This window comes from Saccoglossus kowalevskii, chromosome 3, assembly GCF_978046115.1.
Source record: "Saccoglossus kowalevskii chromosome 3, keSacKowa6.1, whole genome shotgun sequence".
Lineage (NCBI taxonomy): Eukaryota > Metazoa > Hemichordata > Enteropneusta > Harrimaniidae > Saccoglossus > Saccoglossus kowalevskii.
In genome coordinates this window covers 40,688,776-40,715,568 of record NC_140643.1, presented here as the reverse complement: position 1 = coordinate 40,715,568, position 26,793 = coordinate 40,688,776, and the positions used below count along the sequence as shown (strand labels likewise).

The 26,793-nt window shown below is 35.1% G+C and overlaps 2 protein-coding genes across 5 annotated transcripts in view; one reads left to right on the top strand and one right to left on the bottom strand.

Annotated features, from left to right (window-relative positions):
• Positions 1–1,992: 1,992 nt before the first annotated feature.
• LOC100370704 (transketolase-like) lies at positions 1,993–21,802 on the top strand. 2 transcript variants are annotated; one of them, XM_085497215.1, is made up of 11 exons: positions 1,993–2,189; positions 9,808–9,925; positions 10,831–10,944; positions 11,542–11,639; positions 13,018–13,209; positions 13,785–13,912; positions 17,738–17,931; positions 19,197–19,518; positions 19,907–20,121; positions 20,525–20,741; positions 21,236–21,802. In XM_085497215.1, the coding sequence occupies exons 1-11, from the start codon at positions 2,083–2,085 to the stop codon at positions 21,403–21,405; spliced, it is 1,875 nt and encodes a 624-aa protein (XP_085353341.1). In that variant the 5' UTR covers positions 1,993–2,082; the 3' UTR covers positions 21,406–21,802. The 2 variants fall into 2 exon arrangements, with proteins under 2 accessions (XP_085353341.1, XP_085353340.1); XM_085497214.1 differs by lacking the exon at positions 1,993–2,189 and adding an exon at positions 8,092–8,216.
• Positions 21,803–26,571: 4,769 nt separating this feature from the next.
• The window catches only part of LOC102807870 (sodium- and chloride-dependent GABA transporter 2), a 39,386-nt gene continuing 39,164 nt past the window's right edge, over positions 26,572–26,793 (bottom strand). For 2 of the 3 annotated variants that reach the window (XM_085497210.1, XM_085497209.1), the window contains exon 14: positions 26,572–26,780. In XM_085497210.1, coding sequence (XP_085353336.1) covers positions 26,717–26,780 — 64 coding nt within the window. In that variant the 3' untranslated portion in view covers positions 26,572–26,716. The remainder of the gene's footprint in view (positions 26,781–26,793) is intronic. The other variant, XM_085497211.1, reaches the window with a different exon arrangement.

Genomic DNA, 26,793 nt, shown 5'->3' with positions numbered 1-26,793 from the left:
TACGTTAATGTCGGTGAAATGTTTAGCCACAACTTTTTTTATTTTATTTTTTAAATAAGCGAAATTGTGCATCAAATGCATTCTGCACAGTATATTCAAATCAACGATAAAATGCTATAGAATGTTACATAACAAAATGTTTTACCATCGCCACCCAATAGCTAACATACCTCTCGTATTCAGATACTAGTATTATATCTTTTATTCTAGAACGTTCCTTATTCATCAAACATGTCACCACCAGACTTGTTAAAGTGACTTCCATTAGGTGGAAATAATTGTATTTGACGTATAAATGGAAAATAATCACTCCATCACTGACATTTTATTTGCACACATTTATTATTGTGAAGTTGCTTTGGAGCTATTATTAATAAATATTGAGAAAGTCACATATGAGCATATCACCGTTTCTTTCATCTACTGTCAATATTTGTCATCGACCGCACAATACATTGTCATTGATATTAAAGTAATACACGTATTTATTTATTCAAATATTGACAGTCTTCTGGACTTGGGTGTAATTAAGAAGATTTTAACCTTGTGTTAGCTCAATGTTATTGAATGAATGATATTAACTTGTCCTTCGTCGACGTTGTCACTCTATAGTTGTAACCAAGATTATTAGTGGTCACGTGATATCGAGTTGTTTGCCAGTCAATCACCTGTTTTGAGACCACTTGTTAAAATCAAATACATAAAACACGCATAATGAAATTTAAAATACATTTATCCACATTTTGTCTTAGTTAAACATCACCGTCTTCGTCAACGTCTGTGGTCATGTATGTCATGAATTTCAAATTACAAATGTATTCCATATCCAGTGGTATTTCTTGGCCTTTCAAACTTTATAGATATTGACAAAAACTAGCGAGTAGCGCCCCCAATCGCCAGCTACAAATCTTAAGCCCTATACAACCGCCGACAGAGGGCGCAGCCTAGTAGAATTGTCAGGCCTATGGTCATTTTCAAGGATGGTCAGAATTTAAAAAATTATTTCGTTAAAGTGAAAAATCCCTTACTTTTTATAATTTTCTTCCTTCTAATAGATTTTTTTTATTTTTTTAAGTTTGTGATTTGCCGTGTTCTAATGTTAAAATATAAAATTTGACTACCGTTTCGTTGAGGCGTTAGACACTTTTGTGAAATCGGTATGTCTACATTTCTGTACTTACTTTTTTGCAATGGTCATAATTTTAAAAAGATGAAAATGTGATTTTGCAATGCATCATGGGATATCTGAGATATACAATCATTGACATTTATGTTGTCACGTGTCCTTATTTATTATGTGCATGCTATATTATTTAGTCATTTTGTGAATGATACTTTCAATTCCGTATAAAATTTGTTCATATACTGAAATTCTATATTTTCACAAATATTAAATTTGATAAAAAAAAATATAATATCTTCTTGAAAAATTACCAGCCCGACTAATTTTATATTTCAATTGATTATGTTTCGTCTTGTGTGTATGCATTATTTGACTATCACAGTGTTCTTATAGGGGGCGCTGAATTGTTCGAGTTACGGGCATCAAGTTCCAACATCGAGTTTACAAAAATGACCATGCATAAATTTTGAAAACTACGCCAAATTTGTTACTCGATGCGCAATTATCAATTAACAGAATTTACGGGCAACATACATTTTTGTTTTTGTTGAACGTCCTCAAGCGTTAAAGAAATAAAACAATCTATGTTGTTCGTAACTGTAAGTTCGGCTCACTGCTAATTTCACTGTTCGTGTTACTATCAGCGTACTATACTAAACATGAACGTGGTGCATTGTGGGTATAGATACTCATGTTTAGCTCTTGAGCCAATCAAGAGCTAAACATGAACGAATGATTCTACGAAATAAATATTTGAATTTTAATGTGGCTGAGGATGGTGATCAGTATTCCCAAATTGTTATAAAGCACAGCTTTGTGTCCCTCACTGTACTACTATTAGTCTAACGCCCTCATTAGACAGAACATGAACTCTAATGACCTAGCGCTAACCACGTGGTCCACTCAGAGATCGTGACCTGAAACCAGGCTAGCTGCTGCACGCACTGTAACGAGGCGCCATGGCGGAATATCATAGACCTGACAGCAAGAAAATACAAAATTTAAGAGATGTTGCGAACCGTCTACGAATTCACAGCATAAGTGCTACGAATGCTAGCAATTCTGGGTAAGTATTTATGCTAAAATGTTCCCAGTTTTTTCCGGAGGTATCGTTTGTAGAATCATTCAATTCACCAAACGCCCATTAAACGCTGATTCACCGACCACGTTTTGAGAACCACGAGTTACGTTTCACTAAATTCACCCATCCATAACAGTCTCAACTACAAATGTCACATTATAATAATGGCAGGTTTGTAGCTGTGGTAATTCGCAGCGGTAATCTGCGCTCCGGGTACCGCAAATGGTCGACTTCGTTATTAACCTGTGCATATGCAAAAGTCGTAATTGCTTGATTAATTAAAACATGTTCTTCGTTATGAATTCGATGTTTAAAAAAGGAAAGAATTATTCTTCTCATTAAATGTCACATATATGAAGTTAGTTGGTTAAGTTGGGTGGTTCAGTTTAACAACAATCCTCCATCTTGTGTGCAAATAAGACCATCTTATCATGCAGACAAGCTTCTGTTTGATAGCGAGGTATTAAAACAACATGTTTAAATTGTTGGAGTAATTTGTATTCTGCAGTTTTTACAAGTACAAATCATATTTTCATTTCTTTTTATTAAAGAAGCCTATAGTTGTCAGATTGTGAACTAGGTAAACCATAGTCACGTGATGGTAACGGCATGTACGAGTGACTCGAAATGTGATTGAGCATAACCATCGCGTGACCATTTATCAAATTTGCATGGTGGTTGAAACTTGTGGGAGTTTTGCTTATTCTACTTCCTGGAAACTGCATTCTTTTTAAACACTGGTTTCAGACGTTACATCATTCAAAAAGGAATTATTTATATAGTACATGCTTTGAGTACTCAAAGTAAAAACTTGGACATTTTAAAATATTAGAAATAAATCAGAATGATTAAAACTGTGGTTAAAGCAATGTAAAAGTTCACTGGGCTGGCAGGATTAGATTGACTAACGGCTGACCATCATGGATCTCAAACTATATTCTTTGTGGTAAAATTATTTACACCTTTTTGACTCCCATGTGCGAAGCACATAATGGGAGTCTTTGCAGTTAGTGTGTCTGTCTGTGTGTGTGTATGTCTGTCAGACTGTTCCACTGCTATCTCAAGAACCATACATCGGTTTTTGATGAAACTTGGTGCATAGATGCTCTGGGCCAATGCGCAGATTTGATTAGGTTTTGGTAAAATCCATGCTCGTTAATTACCTAATTTGCATGATAATTAGCTAATTTTTAGCTGTTCTATGACTGTTCCACTGATATCTAAACAACCACTCATTGGATTTTGATGAAACTTTGTACATAGATGCTCTGAACATATGCACAGATTTGATTAGTTTTTGGTAAAAATCCGTGCATATTAATTACCTAATTTGCATGATAATTAGCTGATTTTTAGCTGTTCCATGATTGTTCCACTGATATCTAAACAACCACTCATTGGATTTTGATGAAACTTTGTACATACATGCTCTGAACTAATGCTAGGTTTTGATTAGTTTTTGGTAATAATCCGTGGATACTAATTACCTAATTTGCATAATGATTAGTCAATTTTAGTTTTTTCCACTGATATCTCAAGTACTAATTATCACATTTCAATGAAACTTGGTACATAGATGTCATATGACACTGCACAGACCTGATAGTTTTTATGGTAATATCAGTTCATATTAATTACCTAATTTGCATAATTAATTAATTTTCAGCATTTGATACAAGTACTAATCATCACATTTCAATGAAACTTGGTACATAGATGTCATATGACACTGCACAGACCTGATAGTTTTTATGGTAATATCAGTACATATTATTTACCTAATTTGCATAATTAATTAATTTTCAGCATTTGATATAAGTACTGATCATGACATTTCAATGAAACTTGGTACATAGATGTCATATGACACTGCACAGACCTGATAGTTTTTATTATAATATCAGTACATATTAATTACCTAATTTTCAGCAATTGATATAAGTAGTGAGCATTACATTTCAATGAAACTTGGTACTTACATACTCAAGGACTATGCAGAGATTAATTGTTTTCGATAAATATTTGTGCATATTAATCACCTAATTTGCATAATTAGTTAATTTTCAGCTTTTCCACGGGTATCTCAAGTACTAATCATCACATTTCAATGAAACTTGGTACATAGATCCTTTAGGACTATGCAGAGACCTGATTAGTTTTAGGGTAAATAATTGTGCATATTAATTACCTAATTTGCTTACTTATTTTTTAGCTTTTCTACTGATATCTAAAGTACTAATCATCACATTTCAATGAAATTAGAATTGTGCAGACCCAATTAGTTTCCGGTAAATATTTGTGCATATTAATCACCTAATTTGCATAATTAACCAACTTTCACACTGATATCTCAGGTACTATACATCACATATCAATGAATATACATGGATGCTGTAGGACAATAGACAGACCTGAATAATTGTGGGTTAAAATCTGTACATATTAATTACCTAATTTGCATAATTAATCAATTTTAAGCTTTCACACTGATATCTAAAGTACTAATTATTCCATTTCAATGAAACTTAGTACAAAGATGCTCTAGGACAATGTACAAACCTAATTAGTTTGGGGTAAAAATCAGTTCATATTAATTCCCTAATAAGCATAATAATTCATATTTTTTTGGTTCTAATCACATTTCAATTAAACTTGGAAACATAGATTTTCTGTTACATTGCGCAGACCTTATTAGTTTTACACTCAAATCTAGTCATATTAATTTTCTGATTTGCATAATTAGTTTTCAGCTAAGTAATTTCGAATTATATTTAATGTGTCGCCAATACTCTCAGCACATGGGAGTTCTTTCTAAGCTTTCTTTGATTTATATTGTATATATTAAATGGGAAAGCCTGAGACCTTAAAAGGGGCAGAGGTCTGGCTTTTGTCACTCTGTACATGAAATTTGAGATCTATGAATGATTTCTGGTGATAAAAACATCTTGTATGTGCTGTGAAATGCCCTCAATATAGAGTATAAAACGGGCCATATGAATGCCATAACGAATCATGTTAAGTTTCTCAAAAACAGTGAGTGAATAAATATTGTACGAGTTAAAACTAAATTACAGTACTCGTTTCACCCAACTTCCCACTTTTTAATCGACTGCAAAACGACCACATTGACAGAGTTGATATTCACGGTGGTCGATATACACGCTGTGTCATATGACACAGGATTCTTAGATTTGATAATTTTTTGACCGAATAGTGGATACTCTATTTCTCAAAACCTTAATTTATCAGATTTTTGACTCCCATGTGCGAAGCACATAATGGAAGTCTTTGCAGTTAGTGTCTGTGTGTCTGTGTGTGTGTGTGTGTGTGTGTTTGTGTATGTGTATGTGTGTCCGACTGTTCCAGTGCTATCTCAAGAACCATACATCGGTTTTTGATGAAACTTGGTGCATAGATGCCCTGGGCCAATGCGCAGATTTGATTAGGTTTTGGTAAAAATCCATGCTCGTTAATTACCTAATTTGCATGATAATTAGCTAATTTTTAGCTGTTCTATGACTGTTCCACTGATACAGTACAGTTCTCGCGGAAGCTTTGGCTTTTGTGGCATCATTGTTGCTTACGCATGGCTTCATTTACGCCTCAGCATCGCATCATTGTGGCATCAGCTTCGTGTCATTGACAATTGAAGCTATGTTCGCCTCGCTTATTCTGTGGCATCATCGTGGCCTCAGCTTCGCAGTCTTATGGCATCAACATGGCATCAGCTTCAAAGTATTGCGACATGAGTATGACCTCATTATTTTCACACGGAAAAGCAGTAGAGTAAAAAAAAACATGTACAGAAGTTCGATATGTAATCCATTTGAAATTCAAGGCGGTAAGGGATATAAAATAATATGACCAAGAGTAAAATGACATTTTAAAAAGATATCTTGTTTAATTATTTAATGTTGGGTACCAAAAACTTTGTGAAGTACATTGCAATCTGCAAGGTGACGAGTGTCATATTGATTGCAAGGAAAATCATGATAAATTTAAATCACACGATGCAATCATCGTTCGGATACAACGCAATTTGCTATATGAAATGAAACTGTTCTTGTTATAAAATTACCTGTTGAAATACATTTTGTAGCAGTGCGTCACGTCAGAATAAGTTGTTTAAAATAAAATAGTCAATCCCAGCCAAATCTAGGTCAAAGGGTCAAATTGCGTGCATATAATTATAGATAGTTAAAACAAAAAGTATTTGAACTTTTGATGGTTGTTCAACATCTATGCACGGTTACTAAACTAGTAACCGTGATCTATGCAAACCAGAAAATTGTTAGTAGTCCGAATTTTTGCACAGTCGAAAATAAAGCGTAAATTCAACAAGCGGTTGCAAAAGCGAGCGATTGGAAAGCGGAAGCGGGCGAAATGAGTTCTGTACTTCTTTGTTTGATGAAGCGATGCTGATGCCACATTGTCGCCATAATGAGGCCATAATAAAGCGAAGCGATGACCGCCTCAACTTTTTATGTCGCGACATTGAAGCGACGCTGAAGCCATAACAATGCCATAATGATGCGATGCTGAAGCGAAGCTGACGCTGAAGTGAAGCCAAAGCTTCCGCGAGAACTGTACTGTATCTAAAGAACCACTCATTGGATTTTGATGAAACTTGATAAATAGATGTTCTGAACATATGCGCAGATTTGATTAGGTTTTGGTAAAATTCCATGCATATTAATTACCTAATTTGCATGATAATAAGCTAATTTTTAGCTGTTCCATGACTGTTCCCTTGATATCTAAAGAATCATTTCAATGAAACTTTGTACATGGATGCTGTTAGGACAATAGACAGACCTGGATAATTGTGGGTTAAAATCTGTACATATTAATTACTAATTTGCATAATTAACCTCTTTTAAGCTATCACACTGATATCTAAAGTACTAATTATTCCATTTCAATTAAACTTAGTACAAAGATGCTCTAGGACAATGTACAAACCTGATTACTTTGGGGTTAAAATCTGTTTATATTAATTCCCTAATTAGCATAATAGCAAAAATTGTTTTGGTTCCAATCACATTTCAATAAAACTTGGTACATAGATGGTCTGTTACATTGTGCAGACCTAATTAGTTTTACATTCAAATCTGTTCATATTAATTTTCTCATTTGCATTATTAGTTTTCAGCTTTTCCATCACTATCTCAATCAAGTACAAGTATTTTTGAATTATATTTTATGTGTCTCGAATACTCTCAGCACATGGGAGTTCTTTCTAAGCTTTCTTTGATTTTTTTTTTGTGAGGCCTTTATTACACAACCTGTTTTGTTGCATGTAATTCTTTTCATTCTATATGAATTATTGAATTTATCACAAAATTCTGTTTGCAAAATTGAGAATGTTGGTTGTACTTTCTGATCAAGATTTTCACCTAAAACTTCGATAAATGACTACTACAGGTAATTATTTATTTTTGATGAGAACACTCCTGACATTGGTATTGAAAAGGTTAAATAACATTCTTGTTGCTATCAAATAGTGTACAGCAATATATTTTAATAATTTTAATATTAAGTTTTAAACTAACAAACAAGTTTTTAGAATAATTGAAATTGTGGTTAAACTTTATTTCTTAAGAGTATATTCTGCCTTCCTCAATGATGCATCATGTTTTTGGCATTAAAAATAATTGAAAGAAATGGGTAAGGAATGTCATTTTCAATGGATTAGGTTGTAATAGTAATGCTATATTTGGATGATAATGCAATAGCATAGATGATTTAAATTTCACAATATAATCTGTTACACCACTGGAATATCCAAAATACACAAAACAGTTAATTTAAAATTGGAAACAACAAGTGAAATGCAAGTGGCCAAATCTGAAGGGCGGATTGTGCGGGTGTGGTTTTATTTAGTCAGTAGTATGTTGTTGGCATGGGGTCTAAATCTACTAAAATGGATGCTAGAAAATTGCAGGATTTGAGAGACATCGCTAATATACTGAGAATTGATAGTATCAATGCTACCAATGCTGCAAATTCTGGGTAAGGACTTGTGTGTGGGTTACTGTTTGGTTTAATCCTCTTTGCTTCACTCTGACTGTCAGAATATTGGGATTTATTTCTCAAAATAGACATGCATGTTGCATTAAAACAGAAGCAATGGCGTGTTTAGCACTGTTTTGGAGATTTGAAGCTCAACTATCACCTACATGTAATGTAGGGAAAAAGATTTTTTCAGGATTTGATTTGATAGGTACATGTATGTACTAACATATGTACACATTAAAATCATCAATACTGCAAATTCAAAAACAGTACAAAAATATTCAGTGACTTTGTATTTGGTAAAAATGAGCCAAAATGCTGTAATACTTGGTAGTGATACTGTGATATTTGGTAGTTAGAATTAGCAAGTTAGTTAGAAAAGGTCTATATAGTTGTGAAAAAAAGGTGAATATCACTGACCGTGTTTCGTAGTTTTCAAAAGATAAACTGAGCAATGAAGAAACTATTATAACAGTTCATTGTCAAAAGAGTTTACCCATGCACTGTAGTCACAATAAACATTGTATTCATGACTACAAAAAGCCTATATTAAAATGTTCAAACAAACTACGCCTAAATTAGAAAATTCACAGTAGTTGATGCACATCACTTTGATTTGTGACTCAAGATGGCCGACTGACTGACTACCATTTTGTTTGTGACAAATTCTATTCAAGACCTCGTATGTGCTTTGGGAAATTCATTTCAAATGTTATACATAGTACATAAATTATGGCATACATATGCACAACAATAATTGTGTCATCTGATCGTCTACTAACCATTTTCGTAATTAGGTATTTAAAAAAAATTCAGGGGTTTTTCTATAAAAAAAACTGCAAGAGGGAGCATTGCAATTCAGTGGTGCCACTAAGTGAGGGAGATGGGGTTCTCCCTACCAGGGTGTGAGTTTTTGATAATTCTAAGTTAAAATGGAGCATTCTATGGCTTCCTTGGGGCCAAAATTACTATCAGACAGGTCACAGTTGAAGACTGTGGCCACATGTGATCCATTATCATTGAAAATTTGTTGGTTGTCAGAGGATCTGCTCCCCGGGGTAAGGGGCGCATAGCCATGGCATGAGGGTGCTGCGCCCCTGTTCCCCTGGTTTAAAAAAATCCCTGAAAATTGGTCATCAGGTAATCCTTTACACAAACATTGGTATGGCATATGCACTGCTGATTCATCCGAGCCTTCAGATGTATAGGTTGTATATAGTAGCATGCATAGTTACTTTTATAGAATATCTGAATCACAGATTAATTTTTTAACTGTTTCTGCTCATTTGCTATCTGAATCAATGAATTGCCAAAAAACCATTCATTGTTTGTTTTGTACATTGCTCAGATATCATCAGATAACCAGGGTCTTAAGTGGGAATCAGAATGTGCAGTTTCAGTAATCTGGAGCACATGTCATAATTAAGACGTTAATACATGTGGCAGACCAGTGTTAACATTTCCTTGTAACCTTGTCTCTTTTCATTGCCTGTGTATATCTACATCTACAGCAAAAATCAAGTGATGTAATAACAATGTGGAATATGATGGCAATTTGATTGTTTTTTAAATTTTTCAAATTTTCTAGGCATCCAACATCATGTTGCAGTGCGGCAGAGATTATGTCTGTATTGTTCTTCCATCAAATGAAGTATAAAGTAAAGGAACCAAAAGATGCAGCAAACGACAGATTTGTCATGTCTAAGGTAAGAATATTATAGATTGAATGAGATATTGTATTATATAGGATTTGAAATTGGTGCATACGTGTGCTACCCCTTCTATCTTTACGTTGGTTGGCTATAATGAGTGTACAAGCTTTCGGACAACACAAGTAGAGGCCATGTTTTTACGACACTCGGTCCACTTTGGATTTGTACTTTGTTCCAAGCATTTCTGTAATAGGTCTCTTGTTTGTACTTGTGTGTGTTAATAATTCCAATAACTTCAGAGTGGATTTTGATTAGTAATTTCGTGGTACTTTGGGGTAATGTGCAATAATCAATTTGTATACTGATTCTCCGTTCAAAGTTCAAAATGGAGATTTATAATTTGCTGTCTGTCAATCTGTCAATTCATCCAGAGTAGTATCCCAGAACCTGCTGACCAAGGTTCATTCATTCATTTGCATGTACTTTATGTGGGACCTGTGCACATGCAGTGGTTTAGTGATTCAATTCAAAATGGGAGTGACATTTTGAAAATGTACCATTTTGGACGACTTTGTTAGGATACATGTCCTTAACAATTTAATTGGATCCCAGTTGGCCGACTGGTGTCCATCTTGTTTTTTTGCTTAATTTCTGTTCAAACTTGGTTTGTTAATTATAGATGTTGGTTTTACATTTTTCAATTCCTGGAGTAAATGATTTTTACATTGAATTGTCACTACAAATTGTGATAATATTTAGTATGTTCGATGTTCTTTTGTTAGTGGACACATGACCTGGTTTGAGTTTGTAATGGTGGCAAAGCTTGCCAAGTTGTAGTTTGCAGTTCCACAAATAAACCAGAGTTTAACTGTTAATTGCCGTTTCCCAATGTGTTCATTAGTTGTTAGGCGAACACTCGGTTACCACAATTCTTTAACTTGTAATATGTTCCTCTGCAGGGCCATGCAGCTCCTATTCTGTATGCAGCTTGGGCAGAGGCTGGTTTATTTCCAAAAGAAGATTTGTTAAATCTAAGAAAGATTGACAGTGATTTGGAAGGACATCCAACACCTGTAAGTGTTTATGGCATTCAATTCTTTTTGCATAATATATAGATGATAAATAGTGCCACAAAGGATGCAATAGTTGACCTAACAAGGCGTGCTGGGTCTCAATGATGGATGTACTATAACAAAACCTGAATTCTTTAAGTAATTTGAAAGCTTATCCCTGTTAGCAGCATTGTCAATTTATAGCACCATTGATTTTGTGTGGTCTACTCCTCCCTAAGTTAAATGTTGATAAAAATTTACATACCTTTTGATCAAAAACTAAAAGCAATATCTGAAACTTTCTGTATGGTCCAAAATGCTAATGAAATTTCATGTAAATTTTAAAAAAATGAAAATATTTGCACTGAATTTTAGACAGGAAAAATATCTTGAAATTCAATATTTGCTACAATTATCAGATCTGTCTTTATACTGTATTCACTATTCAGATCTGTTGAAAACTAATCAAAGATACTTGTGTTACTAATGGATGAAATGTATTTGAATTTGGTGACAGAACTGTATCTATTGATTGACAGTTAGTTTCACTAGTGGTTTTGTTTGCTGGAATTCATCTGCTTAAATTGTGCATAATTAAAATAAGTATCTTAATTTCAGAGACTTAATTTCATAGATGTAGCCACTGGTTCCTTGGGACAAGGTTTGAGTATAGCATGTGGTATGGCATATATTGGAAAATACATTGATAAAGCAAGGTTGGTATAGTTACTAATTGTATGGTCCGTTTCCTATCACTATACATCAACTGGGGCCATTTCTTTGGAAACAGACAAGGGTTTGCACATCTCATGGCCTTGTATTGTATCATTACATGCTGTGTGCTCATACAATAAAAGCACAATATTGTTCTGCAACATTGCAGGCAATGTATGGGAAAGCTAACAAATTGTGAATAGTGCATAAAAACAAAAGATTTTCAAATTTGCAGTATGAGGGTGCTGTGATAGCAAAAGGAGACTTAGAACTCTCTTGTCTTTTTTGTCATTCCTGTTAAGAACGCAGTTCTGACTGACTGCTTATACCATTTATTTAACCACGCAATTTCAACGTAAAACTGCAACAAGAAATATAACAATACAATGAAATATAATATAGGAAAATCGAAATTATATCGGATAACAAAACGTATCAAAGTATACAAAATCAGTCTATTGCGATACAATACTGGTAATACCATAGTGTGTATAATATAACTAAAAATAACTGTTCAAACCAACTATACTCTCTCACAGTAATAGTAACCACAAAATACTGACTAATGTCAAAATAAGCACAATGAATGTAAGGAAATCATATGGCTAAATATTACCAATAGCATGACAATACTGTACACATACTGGGTACATACGCTGGTAATAGCAAGTACACAATGTCAGATTAATACTACAAATGTCTAACAAAATGCTGTGCATAGATATACAATATCACAATAGCTGCCTACTACATAAGTGCATGTATACAACCTAACTATAATAGGAAATACAAATAGAACATGCTCGGTGGCTAGCTACTATTTATACCGGCATAGGAAATGCGTGTGCTTTTGACAAATGCGTCATACAGTCTACCAATCGACGACTCATAGAACGATCAAACAGCTACAAATTACACTGTGAAAGTAACAATGGCTCGAAATAACGAACAATACACTAGTTCTACTAACCTCAGTTCCCGAGTACGTAAAAACATGGTAAAAGATACAAATATGTGTAGTTTCGATCTCGCGTTGCATACACTATTTATAAACAAACCGCCATAACGAATCTCACTGAAGTCTCATTGAAATCTCGTTAAAGTCATGTCCGTACAAGATCACGCAAAACTACTCGAGAGTTGAGCGAGAGTTAGCTTAAAATAAATTTAGAACTATGTTCGTTACAATTCCACCTTAACAAAAGTGAGAATATGCAAAAGCAGTTCATAATTTGCTTGGATCAGAATGCACGTTTTCATAATTTATAACTTGACAGTTGACTATTGTTAGTATGAGAATAAGCTATCCCAGACCAGGTGTCTGTAGTTCGTGGTACATTCTCTCAAAAATGATATTTTCTTGTCTTTTTTTTAATACAGTTACCATGTCTATTGTCTCATGGGAGACGGTGAAAGTGCTGAAGGGTCTGTTTGGGAAGCCATGAACTTTGCTAGTTTTTATCAACTGGATAACTTGGTTGCAATATTTGATGTGAATCGGCTTGGCCAGAGTGATCCAGCCTGTCTTGAGCATGATATGGAAAGTTATCGTAAACGTACTGAAGGTTTTGGGTGAGTAGTTATTCTTTTATGTGATGGATGGATGGATGGATATTTGTTTCCAGATAAGATTCAAAATGGCCAACTGGCAGCCATTTTATGCATTCTGCCCATTTCTCTGTTCCAATTTCACCAATTATGTTTAATTAAATTTAATACAAAGTTCGATACATATATTTTAGCATTCAGTTTTGATTATTGATGAATAGACTGACTTTATTCAAAGTTTGTATGAATATCATACCAGTTGTTAATGCACTTTTTTTTTTGGTGATGTGATTCAAAATGGTTGACTGGTGGCCATGTTAGTTTAAATTTTATGTATAATTAACCATTTCTTAGACATACCATAACTGATTTGGTGATGTCACATACAAAGGTGAGACATGTATGTATGTATGTTCCTTTGTTTTTTTGATTATTGACCGATTGGCAGCCATTTTAATTTGTACATATACCAAAGAAAATGTCAACAATTTTTCAGGTGTGTTCGACCAGATTGTTTTCAAAATTTGTATAAACATCACTAGTATAACTTGATAAAAGCACTAAACTGACATTGTGTATATAAACTTTTGTATAAACAGGTGGAATACTTACGTAGTTGATGGTCATGATGTAGAAACTTTATGCAAAGCAATGCATGATGCAACAACAGTCAAGAACAAACCAACATGCATCTTGGCAAAGACATTCAAAGGAAAGGGAATTCCTGGTATGTATTCAATCTTAGAATGTTACGTAGAAAATTGTAAATCCTGCATAATGAAGGCTAGTGCACTATTGCAACATGGGAAATTTACATTACTGAAAGTGTTAATCTGGTATGCTTTGAATACATCATAGTCTGCTTTGAATACATCATAGTCTGCTTTGAATACATCATAGTCTGCTTTAAAGACATCATAGTCTGCTTTGAATGCATCATAGTCTGCTATGAATAGATCATAGTCTGCTATGAATAGATCATAGTCTGCTTTGAATAGATCATAGTCTGCTTTGAATACATCATAGTCTGCTTTGAATAGATCATAGTCTGCTTTGAATGCATCATAGTCTGCTATGAATAGATCATAGTCTGCTATGAATAGATCATAGTCTGCTATGAATAGATCATAGTCTGCTTTGAATAGATCATAGTCTGCTATGAATAGATCATAGTCTGCTTTGAATAGATCATAGTCTGCTTTGAATAGATCAGTCTGCTTTGAATACATCATAGTCTGCTTTGAGTACATCATAGTCTGCTTTGAGTACATCATAGTCTGCTTTGAGTACATCATAGTCTGCTTTGAGTACATCATAGTCTGCTTTGAGTACATCATAGTCTGCTTTGAGTACATCATAGTCTGCTTTGAGTACATCATAGTCTGCTTTGAGTACATCATAGTCTGCTTTGAGTACATCATAGTCTGCTTTGAGTACATCATAGTCTGCTATGAATACATCATAGTCTGCTTTGAAAGGACATACTCTCATGTCCCAAATAAATGTACTGGTACGTTTATTTTTTTCCCCGAAAAAATCCACCCAGTAAATTCTTATTTAGGACGATACGTTTATTCATTTTTCTAAATCGGGTCGATTAAAAAAAATCTTGCTGTTTTCCCATCGAAATCAAAGCCAAAATATCGCACTAAAACATCGGTAAACTTTTCCGTGTTGCGTTCATCGTGAAGTCACTGAACTGTCATTAACATATTTAAATGAGCTAGGGTAATTTGAACACCTTGGCACCCTCCAGCGTTTTGATTGGTTAATTAGCAACTTGACCTATCAGGTCAATAAACAGTTGTTTCAGGTCTCGTGTGCATGGAAAACATGACGGGTATCGCATCGAGCATTTACATGTGACAGAAATCATTTGCTTACCATGAAACAAAGTTGAATTTTACTTGCATTTCATAACAATTCAATGATTTTATAGTTTGTACATTATTATAATCACTACTGAGTACTAAACAACAATTGCAAAATTTCGAAAACAAGTAAGTTATTCACTTGTGAAATGCAGCATGACTTGTGCTACCATATTGTGATCTTTGCAATGTCTTTGCTTTTATTCAAAACTTCCTTTAAAATATACTTTTCGTTACCAACAAATTTTTTTTTTTTATGTGAACAGTTTTTTTGATTGACTGTAATTTTTCAACATTTCGTGACCCCTTTTGTAGAACCAAATTGAGGCTTTTCACTCCTCGACTTCTATTTAAAAGATTATACGGTATCTTGCTTTTCGCTAGCAACGAAGGTCGCACAAGATGTTTTTGATCGATGCTGTCGACCATCCTGTGCATTTTTTATTGACGCACAGCGGCACGCAAACCGAGAAAAGTATTGTCCTTGCAACAATTTTGCACTCAATACGTTACCATTGTACCGTGACTGATTGGCTGGAAAGTTTCCCAGCCAGGCTGACTCGGGTAGTGTTTGGTTTGCTATTTGAAAACAAAACGAAAAAAAATAAATTAAGAACATACAGAGAATTAAAAACCAATTAAAGGAATACCCCTTGCTAATAGATTATACAACCTTTGTGATCAGAACGAAGTAGAAGACGAGTATCACCTAATGATGTCATGCAAAAGATATACCCCCGAAAGAAATTACTTATTTGAAATGGCAAAAACCAAAATCCAAAACTTAAAAAAATTTGCCACCAAAGACACAATTCATAGCCTTGCTAAATAACAGTAGTCTAACACTCCTTGTAGCAAGGTACCTAAAGCAATCCCAGTGGACAATCTTCTTTCACAGTTTTAGTTTTGCATTTTGTTTTCTATCTCTTTATAGTATGATAATGTAGTCTTAATATTTTTTCTCTGTAATGTATTAGCTTAGTTTTATTTTAATTTTTTTTTTTAACCTTTCATTCTTTCATAAACATTTGTAACCATTGCTAATCCTACTGGGGAATGTGTAAGTGTTAATACAATCATTATTAAATTATTTAATTACATCTTGCGGCCTGGCAAACAGAGACTTGACATATATTGCTAGAAATGCATCATTTGTTGCCCATTTATATTCCTAATTACAAGGAACAGTAAAAAGTTTGCATATACATCAGTAAGAGCACATTTTAGAGGCAAGGAAACAATTTACCGGTCATTTGGGAAATTTTCCGGGGAGTATGTTTATAAGATTTTGAAGATTTGTCCGGGGAGGGGCATGTTTATTTGGGGCATGAGAGTATTGTCATTACCTAATACACTTTATAATAAACTAGTGATTTGCAGTCATTTTGAAGGCACTTGCCTAAATAAAATAGTAAAATAATACTGTCCATTTATTCGTAGTGCTGAAATTAGCATTTCACTGGACATCATTCATATTGTAATCTTCTCATATTTTCTTTATAAATCCTCATTTGGATGAAATCTGGAAACAAGAATTTAAACTTGTTTGTTTATCCCTACTTTACTCAAACATACCAATTAAACTTCACACATACATACATAATCTTTTTACTAATGGTTTTTGACTTGCTTTTACTGATCATGTTCAAACTTATGTTATCAAACTACATCATGTCACACATGTGCATGTGCACATATATTCATTTTATGATCAAGTTCAAGATGGTTGAATGGCAGCAATTTAAATAAATAAATAAATAAATAAATGTAAATTCATCAAAGTTGAGCATTTTTGCCCTCTCTGAACTAGATCTGTGTGATGTATGATCATCAATGACCAAGTCATTTTGATTTTAGTATCTTGTTTGAAGTCCGAAAACAGGGACTGTGTGTTATTTTTGACTCCCGTGTGTAAAGCACACAATGGGAGTCTTTGTAGTTAGCCAGTATGTATGTATGTATGTGTCTCTGTTCCACTGATATCTCAAATGTATGTTTGTTTTTAATTGCTGCATAGATGCTATGGGCTAATGTGCAAATTTGATTAGGTTTTTGTTGAAATCCATGCATATTAATTACCTAATTTGCATAATAATTGGATCATATACGTTCAATTCTCCACTATTTTGAGCTGTAGGCATTATTCTGCAACTTGGCCAATGACAGAGAAATCTAGGTCAGGCAAAGCCCCATGACCTTATAGATTTTCTTTCACGTCACGTCACGTGACCGAGGCAATGAGGGCGACTCCATCTTGCCTTATGATCACTTCTGTTTTTCTGTTCTAATCACATTTCATTGAAACCTCGTACATAGATGGTCTATGACAGAACTTGCCTTAATTCACTGAATATTGGTACATGTATACTCTAACACAATGTGATGATCTAAATAGTTTTAGGTTTATATACATCTATAATAATTACCTAATTTGCATAATAATTTACTTTTCAGCTTTCCACTAATTAAGTTAGGATTAATCAGGGTTTTTTCTCGAAAAAAATGAAATGAAATTTTGAATTAATTTTAATGTGTCTCTAATACTCTCAGCACACAGGAGTTCTTTCTAAGCTTTCTTTGATTGTTATAGCTATGCAATTTAGGACTATAACGTCTTAAAAATCTTAAAGGTACTAAAAGAATTAATGAGGACTATCATTTGCAACAACTTGTCTTTATAGGTATTGAAGATCAAATGAACTGGCATGGTAAACCTCTTGGTGATAAAGCTGAAGGTGCAATTGAAGCTATTCAGAAATTGATTGTCACTAAGAATGGGCATGGTTTGTGTCCACAGCTCCCCTCTAGTGAAGTGCCAGCTGTGGATTTAAAAGTCAAACTATCTGAACCACCTAGTTATACTAAAGGACAAAAGGTATGTATTGATAATCAGACCTGTCCAGTGCTTACTGCCAACTTTATTATATATATAATTGTAAGCTTGACTTTTACAGGTGTGCTAAAGAAAATTTTGAATTTGAACATTATTTGGAAAAAATTAAAAATAAAAATCATAGAATAGCTTATACTAAATTTAGAACTTCTGCACATTTTTTTCCCATTGAATCCGGTAGACATAAAGGCATTTTGCAGGAAAACAGGCTATGTTAATCTCCATGAATGCAATGAAGTAGGGAATGAGAAACATTACATTTTATATTGTAATAATTGTCAAATCAAAGAACAAAGATCTAGATTCCTTGCAGCTTTATACATCTATGCCCCAAAGCTGGAAGATTTTAGCATGGATGAATTATTTCCTATTATTGTTTCATTCTTAGCATTTTTGCAAAATTTATTTTCTATATTCTTGATATGTTTTAGTACTTTAAGTTTTTGTTGTTCTGAATGTTTTGTTTTGTTACTGTTATTTTTGGACTTAAGATTTCATTGGTACACTCCAAATAAAAAATTCTATCTATCTATCTATATATCTTTATACAGTACTATAGGGCATGGGCCCTTACATGTACAATATTAAATATTCTTGAAAATAAATAAACCCTCCCCCCAGTCATTCCATAAGTTTTCATCGATTCTGTAATGAAAAGAAAATAAACTTGCCTAGATTTACTAATGTATTTGAATTACTCGAATTAACGAAATAAATTTCCATTCTGCTGCTGGAGAAAAATAAGTGTGGAATAAATTTTAGCCTAAGATTGGCATATTGTGGGCAAATTAGAAGCATGTGATATTCATTTTCAATTTGATTACAACAAAATGGACAAAACCTCAGTACTGGCAACTTTATTAATGGGTATGTGGTATTTTGTCAACTTTACAGATGGGTATCTGGTATTTTGATTCAGACATGTCTAGTGTGTACTGGCAACTTTGATTGGCACCTGGTATTTTAATTATCCAACCTGCCTAGTAGACTTTGAAGTATTCATTTAGTATTCTCAATAAACCTTGTGTGCAACACCCGTCACAATAACAAATTTTAAATAAAACTAAATTGCGGCTTATATAACTGCGTAAATGATAGCTGCTTACATTAATGTACAGATTAAAAAAAAATTTTGAAAATACAATTGCGATACTAAGGTGAAAGCAATAGCCAATAGCAACAACCATACTTTTGTCCTTATTCATCACTAGGTATAGATAAAACAACTCTTAATTATTTAATTTCAGGTAGCTACTCGTTTGGCTTATGGGACTGCATTGGCTAAAATAGGAACTGACAATGTTAGAGTGGTAGCGATGGATGGAGATACAAAGAACTCAACATTTGCTGATAAATTCAAGAATGCCCATCCAGATCGTTTCGTTGAATGTTTCATTGCTGAGCAAAATCTTGTTGGTGTGGCCATTGGTGCTGCTTGTCGTGACCGTACTGTTGCGTTTGCTAGTACATTTGCTGCATTCTTCAGTCGTGCATATGATCTGCTTCGTATGGGAGCAATTTCTCAAACAAACGCAAATTTCTGTGGATCTCATTGTGGTGTTTCTATAGGTGAGTTTGGTTTTACACTGCTATCTGCGCACCAACAAATACAGTTTGTTTTCTGAATTGTGTTTTCAACAATTCTATTCTAAAATTCAGTTGTAACCCAATTTTGGGGATTGATGCACGTTGTCAGTATGGAAATATAAATAATACACTAACAAACTCATTGTCTAATTTGTTACATCACCAAGGGTACCTCTGTGGGTCGAAGACTTTGTAGTCCACTTTCAATAGACTTTCAGTTGATTAAATAATTACCACTTTTAACTGAAACATGCACTTCCTTTCATGATGATACTGAAGAAATCAAACAAAAGATGCTCCTTGAAGTGCCGTATTAATACTTTGTTGTCAAATTTGTTTTACTGGATTAATGTTGACATTCTAATTTCAGGTGAGGATGGACCTTCCCAGATGGCATTGGAAGATTTAGCTATGTTCCGTGCCATTCCTGGCTCTACTGTTTTCTATCCCAGTGATGCAGTGTCCACTGAAAGAGCTGTTGAGTTAGCAGCCAACACCACCGGAATCTGCTTTATTCGTAGCAGCCGTCCACCTACGGCTGTGCTATATGACAACAATGAAGTTTTCCAGCCTGGTAAAGCAAAGGTAAATCACAACATTTGTTCACAGAAACTTAACTTTTTGAAAGCAAAGTTTCCCACCAAGATGTTAGTGCACCATTTTGTGAATTTCTTCATTAATTTTGAACCTAATGTACACATTTCCATATCAACTATACCTTGGTGAAAATTTTTGGTAAAATACAGAAAAGTTTATATGTGGGTTATTTTGTGAAAGATTTCCTTTCTTTCTATTCACAATAATACTTTAAACTATCCATTAGATTTTTTACACAAGTTTATGTAATTGAATCAAAATATGATTTCCTTTTTATAATTCAAATACAATCTGTGCGTGAGGTGCGACGTTCAACATCATGATCAATCACATTGAACAGTAGATGTATTCGTGACAAGTGTTTTTTCATCTGTCTGTAATGTTATTCTAGGTTGTACGTCAAAGTGACAAAGATTCTGTGACTATTATTGGTGCAGGTGTCACATTATATGAAGCAATAGCTGCTGCCGACAAGCTATCCGCTGATGGCATTAATGTGCGAATCATCGATCCATTTACCATTAAACCATTGGATGTAGAAACTATTGCCACAAATGCTCGCAAGACTGGTGGTAAAATTCTCACTGTTGAAGATCATTATCCTGAAGGTAAAATCTGTTTGCATAGTTACGACTCTATGGTAGTTATTTTTCAATTGACTATTATGTAACTTGCATTATATACATGCATTTCTACTGATGCATGAATGCACCATGACTCATTCAAACATGTCTCGTTGACTCAGTAAAATTAACTCATTGTTGGGTTGGATCATTCAAGGATCTCTTTGGACAACAGGATTTTTTTTTCATGCATCTGGAATGATTAGCCAACTTCATTACCAGATGAACATGTGCTTTCAGAAAAATCCATGCAATAAGATTTTAATAATGTTTTAGTGTTAAGATATGGTATACGATAATACCCATATCTACTGTATGAGTAATGTGCGATCCCATTCTGCCAGATTTTCATGCATGCCTAAATCATACTTATTTCTGACAGCGTTGTCATGAAATGGAATGCTTAAAAAGATATAATTGCTCTATCCTAAATTACTGAATAACAAAACTGTAATCAATTTTATTCTTTTATCATTAAGGTGGCATAGGTGAGGCTGTTGCAGGCGCTATGTCAGAGTTTCCTAATATCACCATACGTCGCCTAGCAGTGAATGCTGTACCACGTAGTGGAAAATCTACCGAGCTGCTCGATATGTTTGGTATCAGTTCTTCTGCTATCGTCAAGACCATTAAGGAAATGGTGAAATAAATAAATACAGAAATGTACAAATCTGATTGTATGCATAGGTGATACTGTTCGTAAATAGTCCAAAGTAGTGTTTTGAACAGCTGTATATATTTATATACGTCAAGGATATAATAACATGCTTTAATTCTGCATTAGTGTATTACTCCTCTGTCTAGAACGTTTTTGTATATGGGAACTTAATTCATCATAGAGAACCATGAAAATTAATTTGTTGTCCTCGTGAATATTTTTATGAGTTTGCGAAACATTATTAGATCATTAAGTCGCAAGGGTTTCATGAAAATGTCAGCATAATTACCGATGAGAAATTAAGATATGTTGTAGGTTCATGCAAATTGCAGACCAACATGTTCTGTATTGGAGTTTTACAGGGTAATAAAAGCCATGGTAGTTGAAATGTCTTATTGTCCAGTGATTGCCTCTCTACAAGGCCCTTTTTAACACCCTGGCACATACATGTAATGCTGGGGAGGGGAGGGGGGGGTAGTGGTTACCAGCTCAGCCGTAACACTGTTGAAGATAGACATTGAACACTAGATATGATCAACATATTTTACGACCATATATGGTCATGTGACCTAAGTAAAAATGCATAACTATCATATCTTGTGCACTTTTGCAGTTAGAGCCATTCAGTGTTTTGAGACATTGCACACTAGATCTGATCATTATTTAATGACAATATATGGTTATATGACCTCATTGAAAATAGTATCATATCTACTGAAAGATAAAGGTTCATCCAGTGCTTGGAACAAAATGTCAGATCTGCCATCTGATTGCTTTCTTGTCCTGTTTGTCTGTCCAACAGTTCTTAGTCTAGACTGATTTTGTTCAAAGTTGTACAAAAACTTATCAACTATAGCCATTTCTACCTCGAGGATGCCTGTGGTATATAGGCAAAACAAAAGGGTGTATGATGTCAATAAAAAATTGCGACCCATTTCGTCAACTTTTGTGCATGTCATTTATTTCAGGCATACTTGTATTAGTCTGTGTTCAGACGAAGTGTGCAACAGAGATTTATAGTTTAGTGCAAGTCTGTCCAAATCTACGTCTGACGCCAGTGAGAAGACTCTTTGAATTTTACACATAGCTATTACTGTCCAAGACCTCTGCATTGATTTTGTGACCAACAGTCTAAGCATACACTGAAATAAACTTCAGGGTGCTCCCCTTAGTGTTATACAAAGCTCCATACATGTTCACCAGAGTGTTGAAACAGGTGGGCTGCTGCATCAGTTATCAATACACATCAACCCTGTACCTAGACAAGGGGTGGTTGTTCGAGCAGGATTTACTGCACCAATTGGGCTTTCTAGTAAATCTAAAAAAGGTCCCATCAACACCAGACACGTCAGTTGGTGTTTCTGAGCATGGAGTTTGACACGTCCATGGCAGGCTCATTGCCTAGCAATAAGCAGTCTAGCCTAAGTCTAGTCAGTGTTCCCTCTGTCTCGGAGAATTGAAGCGCATCATTGGGATGTCAGTTCGCAGCACTTTGTTGCAACACCAGGTATTCTCTTGGACCAAGCAAGGGATGCCTCGCCCTGGTGGATTACAATTGCCAACCCTAGGCAGGGGGTCCCCTTGGACCCACTCCCCGCGGCAATGAATCTGATAACGGATGCCTCCCTTGCCGTTTGGGGAGTTCATCTAATGGACGAACAAGTCCAAGGAATATGGCCCCTGCATTGGATTATACTTGGCATTGATACACTTTCAAAACCACAGAGCAGTGGTCTCCCACATCAACAAGGAAGGGGGCCAGATCACCATTGCTGTCAGCTCTGGCAGAGCGAATTCTCCATTGGTGCCTGGAATGCAATGTGGAGCTAGCAGCACACCACCTTCAAGGGGTGTGGAACAGTCAAGCAGTCGCTCTTTTACGACGACTCTGTTTCCAGAACACTGAGCGTCGAGTACCCCAATGGGTAGCCTCCAGACTGTTTCGGCTGTGGGACGGTCCCAAGATGGATCTATTCACCACACCCCGGAATGCCAAGCTTCCAAAGTACATGTCACTGCTGCTGACTCGAGGAGCGTGGGCCATGACATGGAAAACAGTCTTCCTACTAGCTCTCGGTAGATGTTCTGAGTTCAGGGCCCAGTTTTTTCTTGATGGACATAAAATCTGTGCTAAAGACACAAATCGGGGTTTCTCGCCAAGAACCAAATCCCAGGGCATGATCCACAGCCATACGTCATCCCCGGTTTGGCCAATATTGTCTGCCCGGAGGATCAGGAAGAGTTGCTTTTATGCCCACTTCGAGCTGCTGAGAGACGTACTTGGGAGTCGAGGCAGGGCAACAAGTGCATGTTTATGTGTTTGGCCAGGATTAGCAGAACAGACCAGCCTCCCAGACTTCCATTGGATCACTTCGACAGTGTTTGAGGTTTATGACAGATTGGCATCCTCAGCACAGGGTCTACAGACGCAAAGTACGCACAAGGTTCTCATACACGTACTTAAGGCAGGCTTCTGGAGAATGCAAAAAGTTTTTATCAATTATTAACGTGCAATCCATTGAGGATGGTCTTTTTAGGGTGGGTTCCTGTCATTGCAGGTCAAACTTTGATTGTTGATCCAGCCTGAACAGCCACAGGTATCCCTGCACATAGGCGATAGAGCAGTCTTGGCTACAGATTTGTGCAGAGAAGTTTCTCTCCTTGGACATCTTCTTTTGGAATGCTGGTTACCCCCAGAATTGGGTTTGGGTCTAGTGTCCTCTGGCAATGCTGACCCAGTCACCCTATCAGCAGTACAGTTTGTATGCTTTTACTATGGGGACAACACTGGTAAGGTAAAAGACAGTGTTAACTGTTTCAGATAGGTTGTAGTCGTAACTAATTGTATCGGTCGAGTACTTTTATTTTCTGTTTTGCTTGGAAACCAGTCACCTCTTGGTGTATGACTCTGCCTACAGCTCAAAATTGTCACTGACCGGAGTCTATGGTGGGTTAATTGAACATAGTGAATTTAGGCAGGTTTTCAACCCACCTATTCACATAGTTCATACCCACCAAAGACTCCGGGTTCCTTCCAACCGCCCCACTTGTTGTAGTGATTGGCTTTAAGTTCTTGTATACAGCGAAAACATAAGGGAAGATGGTGCTGACCTCTTGACCTCGGTCACGTGTTATACAAGGTCATGGGGCTTAATTCCCCTGACCTAGATTTCTGTCATTGGCTGAATTGCAGATTAATGCTTACAGTTCAAAATAGTCATTTTGACAGACCGGAGTCCATAGTGGGCATGAACTATTTAAACCGTCTGCTGAAAGTTTAAGGTGTTAATAGTAAGAAGTTTCGACATTCAACTCCATCTGGTGGAATGCTTAGTGTAAATCAACTAAGAAGAACTTTTGAACACCTGAGATTTTGCTTGCAGTGATTGAAAAGAGTGAAACAAGTTTTAACAAAGTTCCCATATAAACCAAAGTATTGAGGCCCATAACATTTACAGCATACAATGTGTCAAGGTAAAACGGTGCTGCCATTGGGAAATCCTGAAAACTTGGTTGTCTCCAAGGAAACCAGCTGCTATTCAAACAAGACATGAATGTCTGTCTCCGTTATTTAATTATAAAATATTCGTATTAAAATACATGGAACATCTGCAAACAATTGAATTAATATGTACTCTATGTGGGTACAACTCGTCATAAAGTGATTTCCCTTAATCTGAAAACTTTCATTGACCCGGATCCAAAATCTCAAGAGAACACAAGTGCAACCAAACTATGTCTCGTACATGCTCAAGAAACTGCATTCATAAATCTGAGTAAACCTTCATAACAACTTGACTTGTTTGTTAATTCAGGTCTTTGTATATTACTAGGACCTTGGTTTTTTCAGTATCACCACTATGATTACCTATGAAGAGGTTTTCTGCTATTTTTTTGAGAAAACAAAAAGTCACCACTTGGCCATCATAAGGTATAAACAAGCAGCCTGTCGGCTGAGATAGCTCTGCTGTTAGCAATGCACATTTCAATTAAAGAACTGAAGATATCAGAGAATGAACAAATCTGAAAGGTATACAACGTAAATATAATAACAAAGCAATCAGACTTGCGATCAGAAATGACAAAAATATTCATGAAATTTAGAAAATTGAAGATATAACTAACAAATCTGAGAGAGGTCTGCCCAAGGTACATATACACAAAGTGTCAAATCAAGAAGTTGACACTGAAAACGGATAATCACTCGTATGATAAGTTCCGTTTGACAAATTCAACAGTGGACCTAATGAAATCAACCCAGATGCAAGTAAACACCAGTTGTACATGATAATATACATGCACTACCGGTAATATCTGTAAATTTCCTAACAAAACATTTCAAATTATACTTGCACCATACATCATTTGTAAAACAGTATCGTATACACAAAGACAAGTTTTTCCAGTACGAATATTTTATTAGAAAATGTAAAAAAATGCGGTAAGATTATTCATTGAAAATGTGAATTTCTCGAAATGTATAAACAGCAATTATGAAGAGCAAGTTGCTGACTATGAATTATAAGACTTTCCTACAAGTCAAACCACGAGAAATTATGATAAAAATATTTCTGGTCAATTCATTGATGCTTGTGTGCTGCTTTATATTTTCAGAAATTATTTTTCATAAACAGAATTTTGCTGTGACACACAAAATCTAAGCTGACAGCCCAGTGACCAAAAACATAAATATTTTTGTTAAATGTATCACATTTGTACATATACATGTATGAAAACATTACCTCAAATGAATACAGATCTATTTTTAAAAATAACTTCCAGTAATAATGACAAATATTTAAATTCACCCATTATTAAACAAATATGTAGATATTTTTATTCATATTGTATGTTTACTTATTTTATGCTTTTGTCTGTGATTAAATAGATTATAATTAAAATCACAATTTAAAAAGCAAATTAATGTCATAATATTGTAGTGCAGTTACTTGAACATTTTTCCCCACAACAGGTGATAGAATCAGTTTACAGACAATATGATGTGACATGGAGGAGCAGGGTTACTTACAGCAACTCGTTATAGCGGTGTTCAATTCCTCTTGGAGGAATTTTAACAACATAAATACAAGTATAAATGCATAATTCAGTTAATGGTGTCACCATTGTGGAGTAGTGAAATGACGAGTAAAGCACAGGAGAATATGAAGATGGGAAGCATCTTGTGATATCCAGCGTAGCTACCACCATTAGAAAAAAAGAGTTAAGAGCCATGTGTGAATGCAGTTACAGACTTATAGTGGTGTACAAGGTTTGCCCGACTGAGAGAACGTGACTAATGATGTTACAGACTAGTAGCATACACAGTACAAGGTTTACTCTGCTGAGAGGACCCATTAACAGTTGATCTGTGAAAAAGAA